At 40.0% G+C, this 17,500-nt stretch overlaps 1 protein-coding gene across 2 annotated transcripts in view; it reads right to left on the bottom strand.

The window, feature by feature from the left end:
* The window catches only part of LOC144958165 (uncharacterized), a 118,877-nt gene that overhangs the window by 46,525 nt on the left and 54,852 nt on the right, over positions 1 to 17,500 (bottom strand). For both annotated transcript variants that reach the window (XM_078889933.1, XM_078889932.1), the window contains exon 2: positions 9,106 to 17,500. This exon is cut by the window's right edge and continues 1,520 nt beyond it. In XM_078889933.1, coding sequence (XP_078746059.1) covers positions 9,106 to 17,437 — 8,332 coding nt within the window. In that variant the 5' untranslated portion in view covers positions 17,438 to 17,500. The remainder of the gene's footprint in view (positions 1 to 9,105) is intronic.

The following is a 17,500-nucleotide window of genomic DNA, read 5'->3' as shown; positions in this document are numbered from 1 at the left end:
TCTTTCTCGTTCTTTTCCTTCGATTTATCTTGCATATAATCGACATTCTTCATTACGACAATGACGATACAGCCTAAAATTTTAGATAAGGTTATCTACTGAACTCTGAATTGAAATATTATACACTCAATAGTTACCCTTTAAATCCTCTCCGACTTGATCAATAAGTCAACCCCACCCAATTCCTCGGAAAATTTAACCATTGCCGACTAGAAGTCACATTCAATTCCTCGGACAATTCAACAATTTAAAGACAATCAAACTCAATTCCTCAATATCACTCAATTCCTCAATTTGTCAATCTCACTCAATTCCTCAAGAAAGGTTAACTCTCCAACAACTAGAATAAAACTACAAGAAAAAAAAAATAAAACACCTATCCCTTGTATTTTTCTTCCTTGCTTTGTCTGGCACCGTTTCATACACACTTGTTCAGATCTTTATCTTACACCAGTGCCTGCTCTTCAATGTCTAAATGTCTCGTCCTACACGTTAATTGCTTCTGGTGGCTAGGGACCCTTGTAAAGTGTTTTGAGTTTGAGTACGTTAAGTGGATATCAAAGCTCAAGTTAAGCTCAAGTTAATAAGAAGAATTTTTATTTTAAATGAGCTTTTTATATAGCGCAATATCCATTTAACGTGCTCAAAGCGCTTTACAAACAGAGTACGTTTAGTGGATACCAAAGCTTAAGTTAAGCTCAAGTTATTGAGAATAATAATAATTTTTAAAAAAGAGCTTTTTATATAGACGTCTAGAGCAATTTCCACTTAATGTGCTCAAAGCGCTTTACATACAGGTTAGCTCAGGACAAACTGTAACTCGGCCTGTAACGCTTTATGACAAGAAGACTGACTGAATACAAGGTATACGTATATATATATATATATATATATATATATATATATATATATATATATATATATATATATATATATATATATATATTATGTGTGTGCGCGTGTGTGTGTGTGTGTGTATAATTTATAAATTGGTGGAGATCAATTTCCTTGGTAACTAATACGACGTCTATGTGATTTGTGATTGGACGGCTTCGAGGAATCGACCCACTGTGACTGCTGCTGCTGCTGCTGCTGGTCGAGATAAAATACTTTGGTAGATTAGGAACCGTATCACGATGGTAGAGGTAATAGTGGTAAGTGGTAAGGGTAATACAGACCTGCCTACTTTAAAATGGAAAAATCCGTAGTTTTCAGGGGTAATAATAAAGGAAGCTGCTATTTTCACCGTACGGTGAAAATAGTCTGGAATGCTATTTTCACCGTACGGTGATAATAGCCTGACCGTAGACACTATAACCACTTTTTTTTTTTTTTTTGTACAAATTTGTGACTCCTCGTCTCAAAACGGTATTATGTCGGGATAGACCAGATGATAAAAAGTCAAATTATAGTTAAACTGGTCAAAAATATGAAACGTTGGTATTTAGCACAGTAAAATATGATATTCCTTCTCCTCTATAAAGCATATAAACTCAACTTAAGCATGATATTTCTGGCTACAAATTCTATTTTAAGGATCTTAATCATCCCGACTGAATACCGTTTTGAGACGAGGGGTCACATTTGTGTTTAAATACATTAAATTATGCTTTAAACTACTTTATATACTACCTTTGGCAACAGAACTTCGTTTTCAAGAAGTTTATTGAATTAAAGATATTTATTTAATTGTCAATTTAGGACTCGAAAATTCGTAGTTTTACGAAATAGTCGTATTCGTAGGCAAGTCTGGGTAATGGTAGTGGTGGTGGTGGCTACCGTGGTAGTAATAATGGTAGTCGCAGTTGTGATTGTGATGGCGGCGGTGATTGAGGTGGTAGAGGTGGTGGTTGGGGTGTTTGTGTTGTTGTTGATTTTGTTGACAATGGTGTTGGCGGTTGTGGTCGTGGTGGCATTTATTGTGGTAGTAGAGCAAACGGTGGTTGAAGTGTTTGTGTTGTTGTTGGTTTTGTTAGCGGTGGTGTTGGCGGTTGTGGTAGTACATAGTAATATTGGTGGTGGTAAAGGAGTTGGTGTTGTAGGTGGTGGTGGTGGTTATGATAGTGATCGAGGAAAAGTAATGTTGGTAGTAGTGATGTATTGATTTTGTTGGAGAGTGGGTACCACAGACTAGGAGGTCCTGTATATTCTCTATGGTGGGTACCAAGACTTATGCAATATGATTGCAAGTCATGTATCGGTGATGAAAATCGTTCCTCACGATATTGACGTAAACTGACAAAATGGTTTTTAAACATTTTGGCCAGTATTTCTTTCAACAGAAAATATCGAAGAAGTAAGATGAGTCTTAACTTGTACAGGGTAATGTCAAGTCTCAAGTTTGAGGACTTTCGAAATATTTTGGGTCCTCCATTTTAATTAATCGATATTTAAGGCCAAAAATAATAAAGGTTTTTGGGGGGTTTTTTTTGGAGTGTGTTTTCTCTTTTTGTCGACATGGGGCAGAAAAATGATAGAGTGAACTCTGCTCGCAGATCAGGAAAAAACAAACGGCGATATTTCTTTGTGTCTTCTCGGAATATGGAAAGTAACAGAAGTAACTCTAATATATTTTCGTGTATCTTACACAGACATCAGGGATTGAAACCGAGAAGATCCTAGAGCGTGGTCTTGTGGTATGATGACACTCGTTTTCGGATAGGAAGGTCCTGTTTTCGAGCCTCGCACGGCGCATAGTTCAGTCCTTGGAACAAGCTCTTTACTCACATTTCTCACCGTACTCAGGAGTAAAATGAGTACCTGGCCGTTAAAATGTATCGGTTCTCGTGCGCCCGGTTGTCAGATAGCTAGGGGAATTAGGGTAAAATTGTGCAAATTAGTGATGAAAGCACCAAATTTGGTACAGAGTAACTTGAGACCACTATCAATCGATGTTGATATAGAACCACATTGAGAAATTCCTCTAACAGTGCAAAATAGGGAGATGAAAATCCGCCTATATGAGCTATATTAAAACAAAGGGGCGTAATCCATGAAATATTTGTTGACAATTCGGCGCTTTAAAAAGATATTATTTTTAACCCGTGTAAGCGGTTGATTATTTTGGCTTTAATAATTATCATTGTTAAAAATGTGCCTATATGTGATATAGGACCGTATGGGCCGGTAGTATAGCTTTTTTATGAGGACTGGAAGGGGGGGGGGGGGGGGGGTGGTGGGAGAGGAGGAGATGGTGCTGGTATTAGTTTTTATTGTGTTGTGTTGGTCGTCATCGTGGTGAAGATGATGGAGGAAGCGATGTTGGTGATAAGAATGATGATGATGAGGTAATTGTGGTGATAATAGTAGTGATGATGGTGATGATGATGATGATGTTGATGAGGTGGTGGTGGTTGTGATCTTGGTAGTGATGATGATGATGATGATGTTGATGATGATGATGACGAAGATGATGATCAGGATGATGTTGTGGTGGTGGTGGTGGTAGTGGTAGTGATTATGATGATGATGATGATGATGATGATGATGATGGTGGTGGGGATGAGGATGAGGTGGTGGTGATCGTGGTAGCGGTGATGATGAAGATGATGATGATGATGATGATGATGATGATGATGATGATGATGATGATGATGACGATGATAATGATGAGTATGGTGATGATGAGGTGGTGGTGGTGATAGTGGTAATGATTATGGTGATGTTGGTAACTATTAATTTCGAAAATGAAAGACTTTCTTGGTGACGTATATTAACGTTTTTAGATGATTAGGATCCATCAAAAATCATATTTATTAGACAAATGACTATGGAACACAATTTTCTTGGGAGGCTTGAGAGAATTCAACAGCAGCCTTTTCTAGTTTATTTTGATCTCTTTGGATTATTTTAACGGCGCAAGATAAGCCTCGTTGTCAAACTTTTCCCATGGCAGTGTGTTCAAGAACTATATGTTGTCTTATTGAAGGCTAAAAATGTTTCCTTTCCTGAGGTTAGCTGTCGAGGCCTGGTAGGACCGACTGGAGTCTGTTCTGAACCTGATTGGGTGAACATACGACTGGGTGCAACTTTCACTGCATTCTTTGCTATACATCTTGATGAATTCTGACAATTTATGGACTCGTTCTCTCTCTCTCTCTCTCTCTCTCTCTCTCTCTCTCTTCTCTCTCTCTCTCTCTCTCTCTCTCTCTCTCTCTATCTCTCTCTCTCTCTCTCTCTCTCTCTCTCTCTCTTTTTTTTTTTTTCTCTCTTTGCTCTGTTCTATACTTGAATGTTTTATATATAGCATGGCTCCAGAAAGGAGCGCTTTTGTGAAACACAACGAATAACAACTTGCAACAACCTAACAGAAAACATGAATAAACAACTCCAAACAGATGCTATATTATTAGACTTTAGCAAATCATTTGATAAAGTCAATTACCATACTCTGGCTATTAAACTGAGGAGATATGGAATCAAGAGTAACACACACGACTGGATAATGGATTTTCTCACTAATCGTAAACAACTGAAAGAGCAATGTCAGACTCAGCTCCAGTACTATAGGTGTGTCCCTAGATACCGTACTGGGTCCCCTCTTGTTCCTTATCTACATCAATGATTTGCCTGAAAGATTGCCGCTAGGACTGAGACTATTTGCGGATGATAGCCTTTTGTACAGAGCATAAGAAAGACTCAGAAATTCTTCATCGGGACCTTGATTCCAGAAAATTACCAATTAAAGAAAGATAATACACAATACACAACAACACACTAGAAGACGTCACCAAAGCAAAATATCTCGGAGTAACGATAAACAATCGCCTGACCTGGAAAGACCACATTGCAAACATATACAGGAAGGCAAACTCCACCCTGGGATTCTTGAGACGAAACCTCTTCTGCTACAAAGTAATCATAAAAGAGAAATGTGATAAAGTTTATGTTAGACCAACACTCGAGTAAAGCGGTAAGGTATGGGATCCCGATCACACCTCCGAAATTAGGTAAATAGAATCAATCAAAAAAGTTGTAAAATTCGTTCAACAAAATCCTCAACCAAATTAAAGTCATATATGACACCCCATTTGAAACCATTGAAGGAAAGGAGAGAGAAGAATAAACTAAATGTATTTTACAAAGGTCAGAAAAACCAGGTCAGGTGTCATTACACGGCCTCCAACAGAACAAGACGAAACCTGGCAAATGTATGTTGCCACAATCTAGAGTTGACTACCCTCTTCACTCGTTTCTGCCCTCAACTATACGACTTAGGAACAATTAGGATAACTCCCAGTAAAAACAATTGATTATGCTGCTGCTAAGCCTTCCACGAGGACGTTTCCGATTGAAGCGGAAGAGGAAGAAGAAGAAGAAACAATTTCAGCAAAAGCAAAACTAGAACTTTGTTTTAGTAATATTCAGCATTTTTTGATGTTCATAAAACGGACATGACAAATCTTCTGATAATGAACTCCCTGCGCAATCAAATCGGCATTTGAGAATATGGAGAGAATCTGGACATCGTTTATAATTTCTGCAGCCACGCGGATATTTTCGTTCATGTCTTTTGTCATTATTGAATGGAGGGAAGCTTCATCTTATTGTTGCGAAGCATACAATGTGTCCTATTTCTTATGGTAACGTCATCTGAGGGAAAACGCATATTCTGTCTCCTTGGACAGTGGGATGATGAGAGATTGTCTAGATCGGGATAATTTAACAAGTTTTCTTGTTATTTCTCATTTTTCACAGCGAGCCTTCTGATTTTTTGTGGCCGTATATCAAGAGCGACAGAATTTGTGCCATTTGGTATCATTTTGCTTCAGGACCTCCAGTGTATCCTCAGAGCGGTCTTCAACAGACAAATCTAGCTTGTCACTATCATTTGCATAATCCGTTAAAAGTCTTAACACCATAAGAACGCTACGCTACAAAAGTCACGTACCATTGGCCACAATATTTCCGCTTTGACAGAGCTGGGCATTCTAATTTCTATTTTTTTAACCTCTTGACAATTTAATCATTTTGACCAATCCACCTCAATACTGCACTTTGCCATTATATAATTGTCAGTAGTTAGTACAAGATTTAGTACATTGTCAATGCCATGATTTAATGGGTTAAGTGACTTGATCACGGGATTGTTGGTGATGGGGTTGAGGCGGTTCATGACGGTCATGTTAAAGAAGATGACGATACGGACATTTTCAACCTGAAATTTGATTTGAACCATATTATTACGCAAACCACAATAATAACATAACTGTATTGAATTAGTGTGACACATAACATTGATGCTTAAGCGATATCTAGGTGCTCGGTATGCTGCTAATGATGATGACGATGATGATGATCATCATCATCATCATCATCATCATCATCATTATTATTATTATTATTATTATTATTATTATTATTATTATTATTATTATTATTATTATAATTATTATTATTATTATTATTATTATTATTAAATTATTATTATTATTATTATTATTATTTAATTATTATTATTATTATTATTATTATATTATTATTATTATTATTATTATTATTATTATTATTATTATTATTATTATTATTATTATTATTATTATGAGGTGGGTAAAAGGCGACAGAGTTCAAGTAGACACCGTTTCGTGACCTCGCCGACCCGAAAGCAGACGACACAACTAGCAACCACAGAATGCGATTCATTGTTTATAGATATCTTCACATGAGCGGGAGTCTATTAATATTTCTAATTTAACATGACATTAAGAAAATAAAAAATTATACTCTTTGAAAGTTATCGGAATATACAAAAGATATGAGAGGGAAAAAATCATTTGTTTTTTGGGGTTTTTTCGTATTCGTATTCGACCACCAAAACTTTGATTTCGATTTCACAACAATCTCATGTTCCGCGTTCCAATGCCGGTAAAATTTGAAATAACCAAATTGATATACTTTTGGATTAAAAACAAATACTTTTGAAAATTATTTTACTCTCTTGGTAAATGAATGAATTTGATAAGTTGTATGTTATGAATAAATTTTAGTTATACTTCTAATTTCGATTTAAGCAACTGTGTACTCGGTACCGATGACGTAGTATGTGACCTTTTGACACCAAAGCAAAATGTCGTTGTGAAGGCGGCAAGTTTCATCACCACTGTGAATTTTTACACGATTTAAATTGCTGATATCTCAGCTCTTGGAGTAATGAGAAAGTGGTTCTATATCACAATTTAAACCTTAGAGCACGAACTTTTTTTCATAAAAAAATCATGCTTTCATCACTAATTTGCACAATTCGGGGGTTTTGTGTCCCTAATTCCCCCAGCTAAGACAATTATTAAGAGTACAGTATGTACGTAGCCTTGTGATGACCAGCGCCCAGTTCTAGTAAGAGACTAGCCAGCAATGAGGAAAAAGAGAGATAGATAGCTTGAATAATGGATTATATATATATATATATATATATATATATATATATATATATATATATATATATATATAGAGAGAGAGAGAGAGAGAGAGAGAGAGAGAGAGAGAGAGAGAGCGACGGACAAATCAGAACAAAACCAGCCTAACATCAAAATGAATATTGCTTCCCTTCAATTTTAATAGATTTTTGGAGTCTTTCCGTTCAATTCACTGGCTGCACAAATTCATCAATTGAGAGAGAAAAAAAAGACATGAAAACCTTCGGGGAATAGACGGAAGACCGGTAACTCTGATATAATGAGGTAAAAATCGTTAAAACCTTAAACAAACAGGGGAAACAACTGATGAATAGATCTGGGATTTGGTGCATTCTCTCTCTCTCTCTCTCTCTCTCTCTCTCTCTCTCTCTCTCTCTCTCTCTCTCTCTCTCTCTCTCTCTCTCTCTCTCTGGGTGTGTGTGTTTGTCGTCTAAGGAATGACGGTTGTCAGGAGTTTTAATGGAATCTGATGTGAAAAAAGGTGGGATAAAAAAGAAATTAATCTGAATAGAGAAGTATTGAGTCTACGCGAATGACGATGATCATGATGACGATACGACGAGGACGATGATGATGATGATGGTGATGATGACTTCGGCGGTGGTGGTCGTGATAAGAATAAATGATGCCAAAGCAAAGATATAGATAAGAACAGTACGAGAGGCGACACATGACGTGAATACATGTCTGTAACGTAAAATCTTTCGAAAGGGAAAACATTACCAGAATGAAAATGAGGAAATGGCCTTAAATAAAATCGAATGTGTACACACAAGTAAAATGCTGCTGTGTTGACACACCAGCAGGTTGGGGTCAAGAGGTTATGGTTACAGTACAGCGTACGGTCCTTACATCACAGCGTGCAAAAAGTGAGATTTAATGAGAAAATGAAACAAAACGGGGCCGCAAGTCAAATAGCAGAAGTGTGTGTGTGTACTCGGTCAACGATTTTTACTCGTTAAGATTTCCATTACTAATGACGGTACACAGGGCTGCCAATCTCCGACATATGGAGGGAATTTCACGTTTAAAAGAAAGCATAGATACTGTGATTATGATACTTTTGGCGTATTCGTTGTAAACATTGAATTTGAACCTTGAGTGAATGCAAGTAAAGAATTGAAATATGAGAGAGAGAGAGAGAGAGAGAGAGAGAGAGAGAGAGAGAGAGAGAGAGAGAAACAGAGACATAGATAGTGTGTATGTGCGCGATAGATAGATAGATGATTGGAAGGAAGATAGATAGATAGATAGATAGATAGATAGATAGATAGATAGATAGATAGATAGAGATATAGAACAAATACGAAGACATGTTTCTCAAAATGGATTAGAAAATTTGGCTAAAAAGCTTAGTTGGTCACAAGATGTTATTTTCAAATATACGATTGTTTCGTCTGATAACCCATATTGTGATGGTTCTCATTGATCAGATGAAAATCATCTTAAGCCAATGCAAAATGTTCTCTATTACAACAATGTAAATAACATTAGTCATAAATTGCTTTTCCGTAATCAGATCTTCAAAAATGTGCACATAGGAAATAACAAACGAAGCTGGGAGCTGCGATAGTCAAACCTCTTCAAATTACTTCATCAATTACGCAATAGGATGTGCATTTGTTTACATGTTGTTAACGTGTATTAAAAACAAAATAAATAATGATGTAATTTATCATCCGACGAAACTTACCCGCTGGTATCATTAAAACATCACGGCATTCATCATCAACAACAAATCCACCAGTATTCCGTATTTGACCTTGACCCTGACTCAGATCCCCTTCTCGACCAACTTCGATTCCTGCAGAAGTTGATGCGTCCAACAAGGAAGTCACGCTATAGCTCCAGGCACGATCCCATGGTTGTAGACGTCGTTGCTGGAAAAGAGCATGGAACTCGAGGGTTCCACCAAACCCGTCATCAACGGGTGAAAAATCAAGACCAGACACAAAACAAGTATCGACTCCAGTGTCACCCCTATCAGTATCAACACAACCAGAATCGGCAGTAACGATATTTGCGACAGTCGTAGCAGTTCTTGCAGGAATGAAAAAACCACCAGTGTCGCTACCGTCGTTGTAAAACTGAAGTTGTCCAATACTGCTTCCAACACTACTACTTTTACTACTGCTTCCCAATTGACTGATCCGAGTTTCATTCGCTGCTCTCGAATTAGGGGAGCTATACGAAAATCCTTGATGATGCTGTTGTTGTTGTTGCTCTTTCTGCATCTGAAACTGCGCTAAATTTTCACTTCCCCATCTTTTTTGACTTCCCATTGGATTAGCGGGAGACAGTGGCGAAAACTGGCTTTCGTGATCATACAGCAACGATTTTCGTTGGTAATCCGAAGCAGGAAGACAAGAAACTGAATTGCTTCTTTGCTGTTTGAGGATTTGGAAAGACGGGTGGAAAAATTGCTGCTGCTGGTTGAGGTAGATGTTGCTCTTTTCGAAACTATTATTTTGTTGCGTGGGTGCAGATGACGCGGGGTAAAAACTTGAGCGGGTTGCCTGATTATTTATTGGGTGTTTATAATTTGGTATAATTCGATATCGATGTTGTTGCTGTTGGGGAGTATTTTCATTGCTGTTCTTGTTGCTATTGCTTTGGGATGAGGAATTTAGAGATAATGTGTTGGAGTCTAAAGAGGATGTTGAGCCTCTTCCGCTTCTAGAGTTTGTCTCTTCTGGTAGAGGCGCTAAGTTGACGCTTGCCCGGGACATCGGAGCATGTAGGGACGTGACGAACAAGTGATGGTGTTGCCGATGTTGACTAGATAAAGACGATGATGACAAAGGTGATACGCTGTATCTAGAGATACTGCTAACGTTGTTTTCTGTGTTGGGTTTGGGTATTTCTTGTACAAACATGGGTTGGTGGGTTGGGAAATAATGACGATCGTTATATATGTGATCGTCATATTTTTCTTGATGAGCATAGTCCTGTTGATGTGTGTTTTGAATATTTATATTATCATCACTATAGCGGGATATATAAGGGTAACTGGGATTTAGATTAAATGGCTGAGATAAGTACCTTTGGCTGCTGTCCAGAGAATGTCTTTGTCGTGGTATGTTTTTAGTTGAGAGGGGAGAGGATCGAGGTTGTTGTAGTAAGTATGGTGAGTTATCTGGTTGGCCACCATAATGATAGGGTTGGTTTTGCGGGTAAAATGATGATATTGGTGAGTAGTTTTGTTGTGGTGGTCGTTGTTGTTGACGGTGTTGGTGGTGATATCTTTGATCAACATTATCGTCATAGTATTGGTGATATTGCTGTCGTTGGTGAATGTTGTCTGCGAAAAATGTTGGACGAGGTAAGTCCATACTATGCGCGTGTTTGAGTCGTGGGTGAGGAGGCTGTCGTTGGTTGAAAGGGCGCTGGAGATGACGGTTGTGGAAATAGTCTACAGATGCAGATGCATCGTAACTTCTCGAATATTCAAACTCATTGAAATTACTGGGATAGCGATTGAAGTTTGGCCCTGGTCTTTCTTGGAATGAGCGGGATTCTGAGAGGAAAGTGGGCGGGGCTGCGATCGAGGCCCGTCGCTGCGGGATATCAATGCTTTGAGTTTGAGGCATTGCACGATATGAATGCGATCGCTGTGGGTATCGTTGTTGTTGTTGCTGTTGTTTTTGTTGATGTTGTTGTTGTTGTTGTTGAGAAGATGATAACTGTGGCAAGGATGAAAGTGGACTAGTTGACCTCTCAACATTTCGTTGGGTGGAGTTGGTGGGTTGTAAAGCTCTCGAGATAAGTTCACGATGTGCTGGGGAAATGACATCTGCTGAGGACGAACTCAATCCGATAGCTGGTTGGGGTGGAGGCGAAGAATAAGTAAGACCGGAGGTGGCCACAATGTCAGTTTGATTCGCGGCGGGCAAAGGCGACGCGTTGTTTCGTGTGTCGTCACCGGGACGTCTTTCTGCCCGAGCATACACATCAGAAACGATGGGTTGACTGTAGTTCTCTTTCACCGGACTAGCGTAGGAGCGTCTAAGTCTAGCACTAGTCATTCCCATAGCAATCTTAGCTCGAGTTCGACTTGTACCAACTTCTAAAGACGTTAAAGAATTTGTCCTCGGCCTCATCCCATCTCCTAGCTTTAAACTTTCAAAATCAAAATTCCTAACGCCGTCTTTACGCCCTTCGTTCCGAATACTATTTGCGTTCAGCCTATCTCCATCCACATCCTTCTCCTTTACATCATCAAACATTGTATTATAATCAGGTAAACGAGAGAGACTCTCCATGCTGACGCTACGATCCAGAATTCCTTTCTGGTCCGGTGGACTTTTCCGAACAATCTCTGGCGTGTTGGATCCAGCTCTTACCCCATAGAATCTGCCTCCACTATCATCGTCATTACCATCCATGTTGTCTAAATCTGGTGACGGGGTTTGAAAGACTGCAGTAGAATAAGACTTTGCAACGTCCAAAGGGTATGAATAAGTCGAATCACCGTGGCACGAAAGAGATAACGAAAGTTCACCTTGCGTGTGGATTTTGGAGACCTGCTCCGCGAAAGATTCTGACGGTTGTGGTAGTTGATTGGGAGAAGGCCAGTCGTCGTCCATGGTATCCAGCAGACTATTCTCTGACAAGGACAAATCTCTATACTGAGATGCAGCCCCTCTCCTTCTACTAATCTCACCAATTGATCCTTCTGAGGAGCTAAGTTCTTTATTCAAATTTGTTTTCGGCTTAATGATTATCTTCTTCTTTCTCGGTGTGGTAAAAGAAGATATTCTACTGTTACTTCTGTATGTTTTTGCACTTTTCACACTAGCAGTCGTATTGGTGTTGCTGGTTACACTATTGCTATTGACATTACTGCCTCCACCGCTTCCGATGCCTTTTTTGAAAGAACTCCAAGGCGCATGAAGCTTCCCACCAAAAAGTGCGCGCGAGACTTGGCGCAACTTGGAGGCAGATGACAGGGTTGATGACGGGGAAGATTCTCGTTCCAGACTGTCCGTTGTGTAACTTGGATTTGCTACTTCAATGGAATACCTCTCGGTAATAGTGTCAAGCTTTTTACTTTTGTTGGTGTCTGAGGTTTTACTCTCATTATCAGTGTGGTCAACGGATTTCCTTGGTGAATTTTTCGCACTAGATTTGTCAGTGTTACTGGCGTCCCTCGACTGTGTAGTGATATCATCCGTAGACATATTAGTATCATTACGGGATATTCCATAAACCGGGCTATAATTTTCAACAGCTAGGTTGGGTTTCTGAAGGCCCTTATTACTATCGACGTTTCTTTTAGAATTGGGCGACATTGAAGAAGAGGAAGAAATTGGAATTGACGAGGACGATGAAACCGAAGACTGTTGATTCTGTTGCCGACTGAGCTTAATGACGTCTTCTTTACTACTTTTATTTTTATCTTTATGTTTTTCTTTTGCCGTCGGGGAGACAGGGTTATCGATTTTCTCTTTATCGCATTCTTTCGTTGAAATGTCCTTGCTACTCTTTCCTTTCAATCTTTTCAGACTAGGCGATAAACTAGATGACGGCGGTAATGACGAAGAGGTTGATGATGATTGCGGGGAATCGATATTAACAATTTTGCCTTTATTTCCATTTTCTTCTTTTCCTTCTTCCTTCTTCCCTAATTTTCCATCATCGCCGCTTTCCTTTTTCTTTTTCTTATTCATTTTACTTTTCTTGTCTTTCTCTTTCTCTTTGCCATCACGCCCCGATGAGGGTAAAAATTTTGATTTTAGTTTTGATTTAGTGGATGATGATGGTGGTGATGATGATGTAGAATGAGACGGAGTCGTTGATGTAATGTCCTGGTCATAATTTTTGGATTTACTGCGATCCTCTTCAGCCACTGCCGTAGTCACGACCACCGCATCTTTATCTCCCTTTTTATCTTTATCTTTCCCTTTCTCTTTATCTTTTCGTTTATCTCCCTTCTTCTTGCTCTGCTTCTCTGCTCCGCCTTCTACTCTTATTCCTACTTTTGCATTATTTGAACTAGACTGGACAGTGTTAGTTAATACAGTTGGTACTGCCTCCTTCCCTCGTCCATCAATACCCAATCTATCACGAGTATTACCACACCTGTCACCAGCTACCGCCGAAGAATTCACATTCACGTCCGGCGCGACAACAGAGGTAGCAGCAGCAGAATCAACAACCTTATTATCAACAAGATAGTAGCCGTCCCCCCTATTGCTGTCACTATTTCTAGTACTGTGACCAACACCACTATCCACACTCTCTTCTCTCACCTTATTATAGTTTTTCCTATTTTCCGAACTCGCGACAGATTCGTTAATCCTTTGAGAGCCCTGGGCGTTAAAAGAATTATCATAGTTCTTATTGAGAGTCACACGAACATTAATCTGTTCATTACATCCACGGGAAGAGCTTACAGCATCCACATTTGAACTATAGGGTTTTAATCCGATACTACTACTTGTTACGTTATCACCACTGTTATGATCATTATTATTATTGTTATTACAATTACTAAATTGAGTCCTATTTCCATCCCTTCTGTCAACCTGTCTGTAATTTGCTGTGGCGACAGGGGGTGGCGTATCCTCTTCTCCGACTACTTTCATCAACATTGCCGTCGTCGTATTCGTTCTACCGCCACCACTACCACCACCAGCCATCGCCAAATTATCCTCAGGGTACGTCGTCCCCATCAAGTGAGTTGGACTAGCAGTTTCCTCCCCTGTCACTGCCCTCGTCGTCGACAACGGTGGGATGAGGACAGCAGACAACTCGCCGCAGCCCCCACCATCCGGCGGTCCCACACTCGCTACTCCACTAGGAGGTTGCGTATCACGACCGTAGTACCGATCGTCGCATAACTCAACACCGTATACGGATGACGTAGGCGATGTCGCCAATGTTGCGTTGTTTACATCATGATAACAATTTCCATCTCTAACAATGTTACTGACCGCTGTCATTGCCGCCACGCGTATGCTCTTACCACGACCAGCAACATTATCATCGCCGACATCATTAGCTTGATTATTTTCATCGTCCCCACCATTATCGCGTGCCTGACTCAGTTTTTCTAACTCCGAAACCTTGTTCTCGTGGCAAGCCGATAGCCCCGGAGTCACGTAATTACCACAGCCACCCCCATTACTATTATTACTGTTACGGCTACCATCGCCACTTAAAATGTAGCTTTCATCTAACATAGTCCTGTCTCTATCTGTCGTTGTACCCCTTCGTACGCTCTCCGTGACATTTTGAATAAGTGAAGCAGATGTTGAGTTTGTTGTTTTAGCTATGCTACTTTTTCCATCGTCCCTTTCCTGGTTATAAAAGTCATTTTGTAAATTACCCCTCTTATTTTCCGAGTCTCGTTGAGCCTGAAAACTACCCTTATGAGACGAATATAATTCACTTTCAACCCCTTTTAACGTAATTGTATTTTCTGGTCTTCTTCCAAATATTTCCATTTCACCAACCTCGTCATCATCGTCATTATCGTTGTCCCTGTTATCATCACAACAAACTTCAAATATTTCACATCCAGGAATGCTAGAAATAACAATACCGTCATCATCATCATCGACGATGCCACTATCTTTTCCATAAGTAGAAGGTGTGAACGAGAGGTCATTAATCTGCAAATAATTTCCCGCTGGAATGTGACCCACCGTCCCCACCACTTTGGCACGGGACTGAGAATATAGAGAAGGAATGTTCTGGTGACACGGGTCTTTATCCACTGATTGAGAAATCGGAGAATAATTATCTTGTTTGTTCGGAACCGCCTCTTTACACTCGGCTGCTGTTGCACGGTGACTATTATCACCCAAATATGGCGCAATGTTACTAGTGACTTGGCAGCAGGTGGTGGATGATTGGGATACCGGATCGTTAAATTGCTTGACGTTATCTCTAGCTAAACTTTGACCTGCTAAAATAGTCGCACTATTGTCTTCATGCGAGTTGTCAAGAGGAGTATTGTTGATATATGAGTTTCTTTGCATTGCTTGTGGGGCATGACTGCATGACGGATGGCGATGAGATCTCCTTGACCAGTTAAAATTATGTACAGTGATAGGAGATGTTGTGGAGATGTTGCAAGAGTGGTCGAATGAAGCACCACTGGTACCCGTATTGTAACCAGAGTCGGTGGTAGCTGTGATCGATGTATTGGCGATATTGTTGGAATGAAATTGGATGTTATCGGTAGGGGAGGTTGGTGAAATGGGCGAAATGATGGTTGTTGTCTCTTGTTGAGTATTTGTAACAATATTATTACTATTATTATGACTAGTGCTTAAAGAAGCGATGTTAAAAGGTGCTGTTGCAGTTGCAGTACCAAGACTTTGTGTGTTATTTGGTGAAGATTTAGCATTGTTTCCTGTTGCCGCTGGCATGATTGTGGCTGATAATGATTGCACTGACTCGTGACAGGAATCTAGGGCTGTTGTGCTGTGGCTGAGGTGAGAAGTCTCCTCAAGAATAGGTTGTCTAGATACTTTGGAATTTGATGAGGAGGCTGAAAAATCACCGTTGCTGTTACTGCCATAATTTGTACCGGTGCTACTCAAACTGCACAAGTCGAGACTACGGCGTTTGAACTTACCGTCCGGATTTTTATTTGAGGAATTTTGTCTCCTTCTAACAACCACACTTCCCTCTTGGAAGATTAAACTCCTTCCTTTTTCCAAAGTCATACTCCCACTTTGACTTTCTTTATAAGATGATGGAGTATTAGGAGATGAAGTACTTTGGGACGTAATATGCGGTTTGGATATTGGTGTGGATGGAACGCTATTTGAGAATGGTGATGAACTAGTTACTGATAATGTCACAGAGGATATTTTAAGTTTTTCATGCTCAAAATTTTGAGATTTCATTCCTCTACTTACTAGTGGATTTCCAACGAATATCGTTTCCCCGGTTGTAACAGGAGCTCTGGAATTTGAAGCAGCGAGGGTGACGGTATCGTCTTTACTTTCTTGTTTGGAATTCGTGAAGTTTCGCCGTGAAGAATTAAAACGAGACCGAGTGTCAAATTTAATACTCGCATTTTCACTGTATGGTGAAATTTCAATTTCACGATTAGATGGTTGTAGAGAAGTAAAAGAGGAGTTCGTGTGATCATCGTTTTTACTCGTAGTATTATGTTTATGCTGCCTTTGTTGGAGTGTCTCCTTGCTGTAGTGTTGTAAGGATAAAGGTTCATTATCTTTAACAGGTGATTCACCATCTACAGGACATGGGGCAGCAACATCAGACGCTACTTTTGCTACAGTTTCCCTTTGACTCGACCGTCCTGTGTAGTGTTTAGGAGAATCGTCTAGCTCATGAATAACTACCGGACTATCTTCTCTCTGATTTTCTTTGTCCTTTCGCTTTGAATCTTCAACACCTTTTCGACTAGAATTGGAAATATTACTGCTTTCATCTCCAACACTATTTTGTTTAGTCAATTTCTTCTTAGCATTAAAACTGCTTCTCGCCGACTTACTTTCCTTACCATCGCCTTCTCTCCTCACACCTCTGTGAACACCACCACCACCACCACCACCAGAATTAAAGAAATCTTCATTTTTTATCCAAATTCTAGACTCGTCGGACGGCATCTCTTCCCGAGCCAAAGTCCTTTTCTGGAATGGCTGGTAGTTCTCAAAATCCGAAACATCATCCACATCTCCTGGCTCCTTTGTTCTTCTGATATCGTGCTGCTGGGTCACGTCGCCTCGAAGTGTCCAGATTACGTCATCATCACCTCTATTGGAAATCTTTGAGTCGGCATATACTCGATTACCTCCCCCTTTCCTCCACGGCCTCACTATCCCCTCCGACAAAGAAGAGCTCCTTTCACGCATTGCCGAAGAAGTCCCCGATTCCGGACCATCAGCCGACGTGCCACTGCTGGTATGTTTGCCGCCGCCGGCCATCGACTTGCGACGCGTAGGAGGTGCGTGGAACGACCAGCTACGATCTCTTTGGGGACCTCCTGACCCCTCAATCCCGTAGTCGACATCATGGGAACCTCCAATTTGCTTGTTTCCCATAATTAAACAATTTGCAGTCCTTTGAATTTCATTCAGAACTACACTGCCTCTGCTGGCTAGAAA

This window comes from Berghia stephanieae, chromosome 12, assembly GCF_034508935.2.
Source record: "Berghia stephanieae isolate SIO BIC M18660-M18661 chromosome 12, UCSD_Bste_1.3, whole genome shotgun sequence".
Classification (NCBI taxonomy): domain Eukaryota; kingdom Metazoa; phylum Mollusca; class Gastropoda; order Nudibranchia; family Aeolidiidae; genus Berghia; species Berghia stephanieae.
The sequence above is the reverse complement of the archived record's forward strand: the minus strand, read 5'-3'. Positions and strand labels throughout refer to the sequence as shown.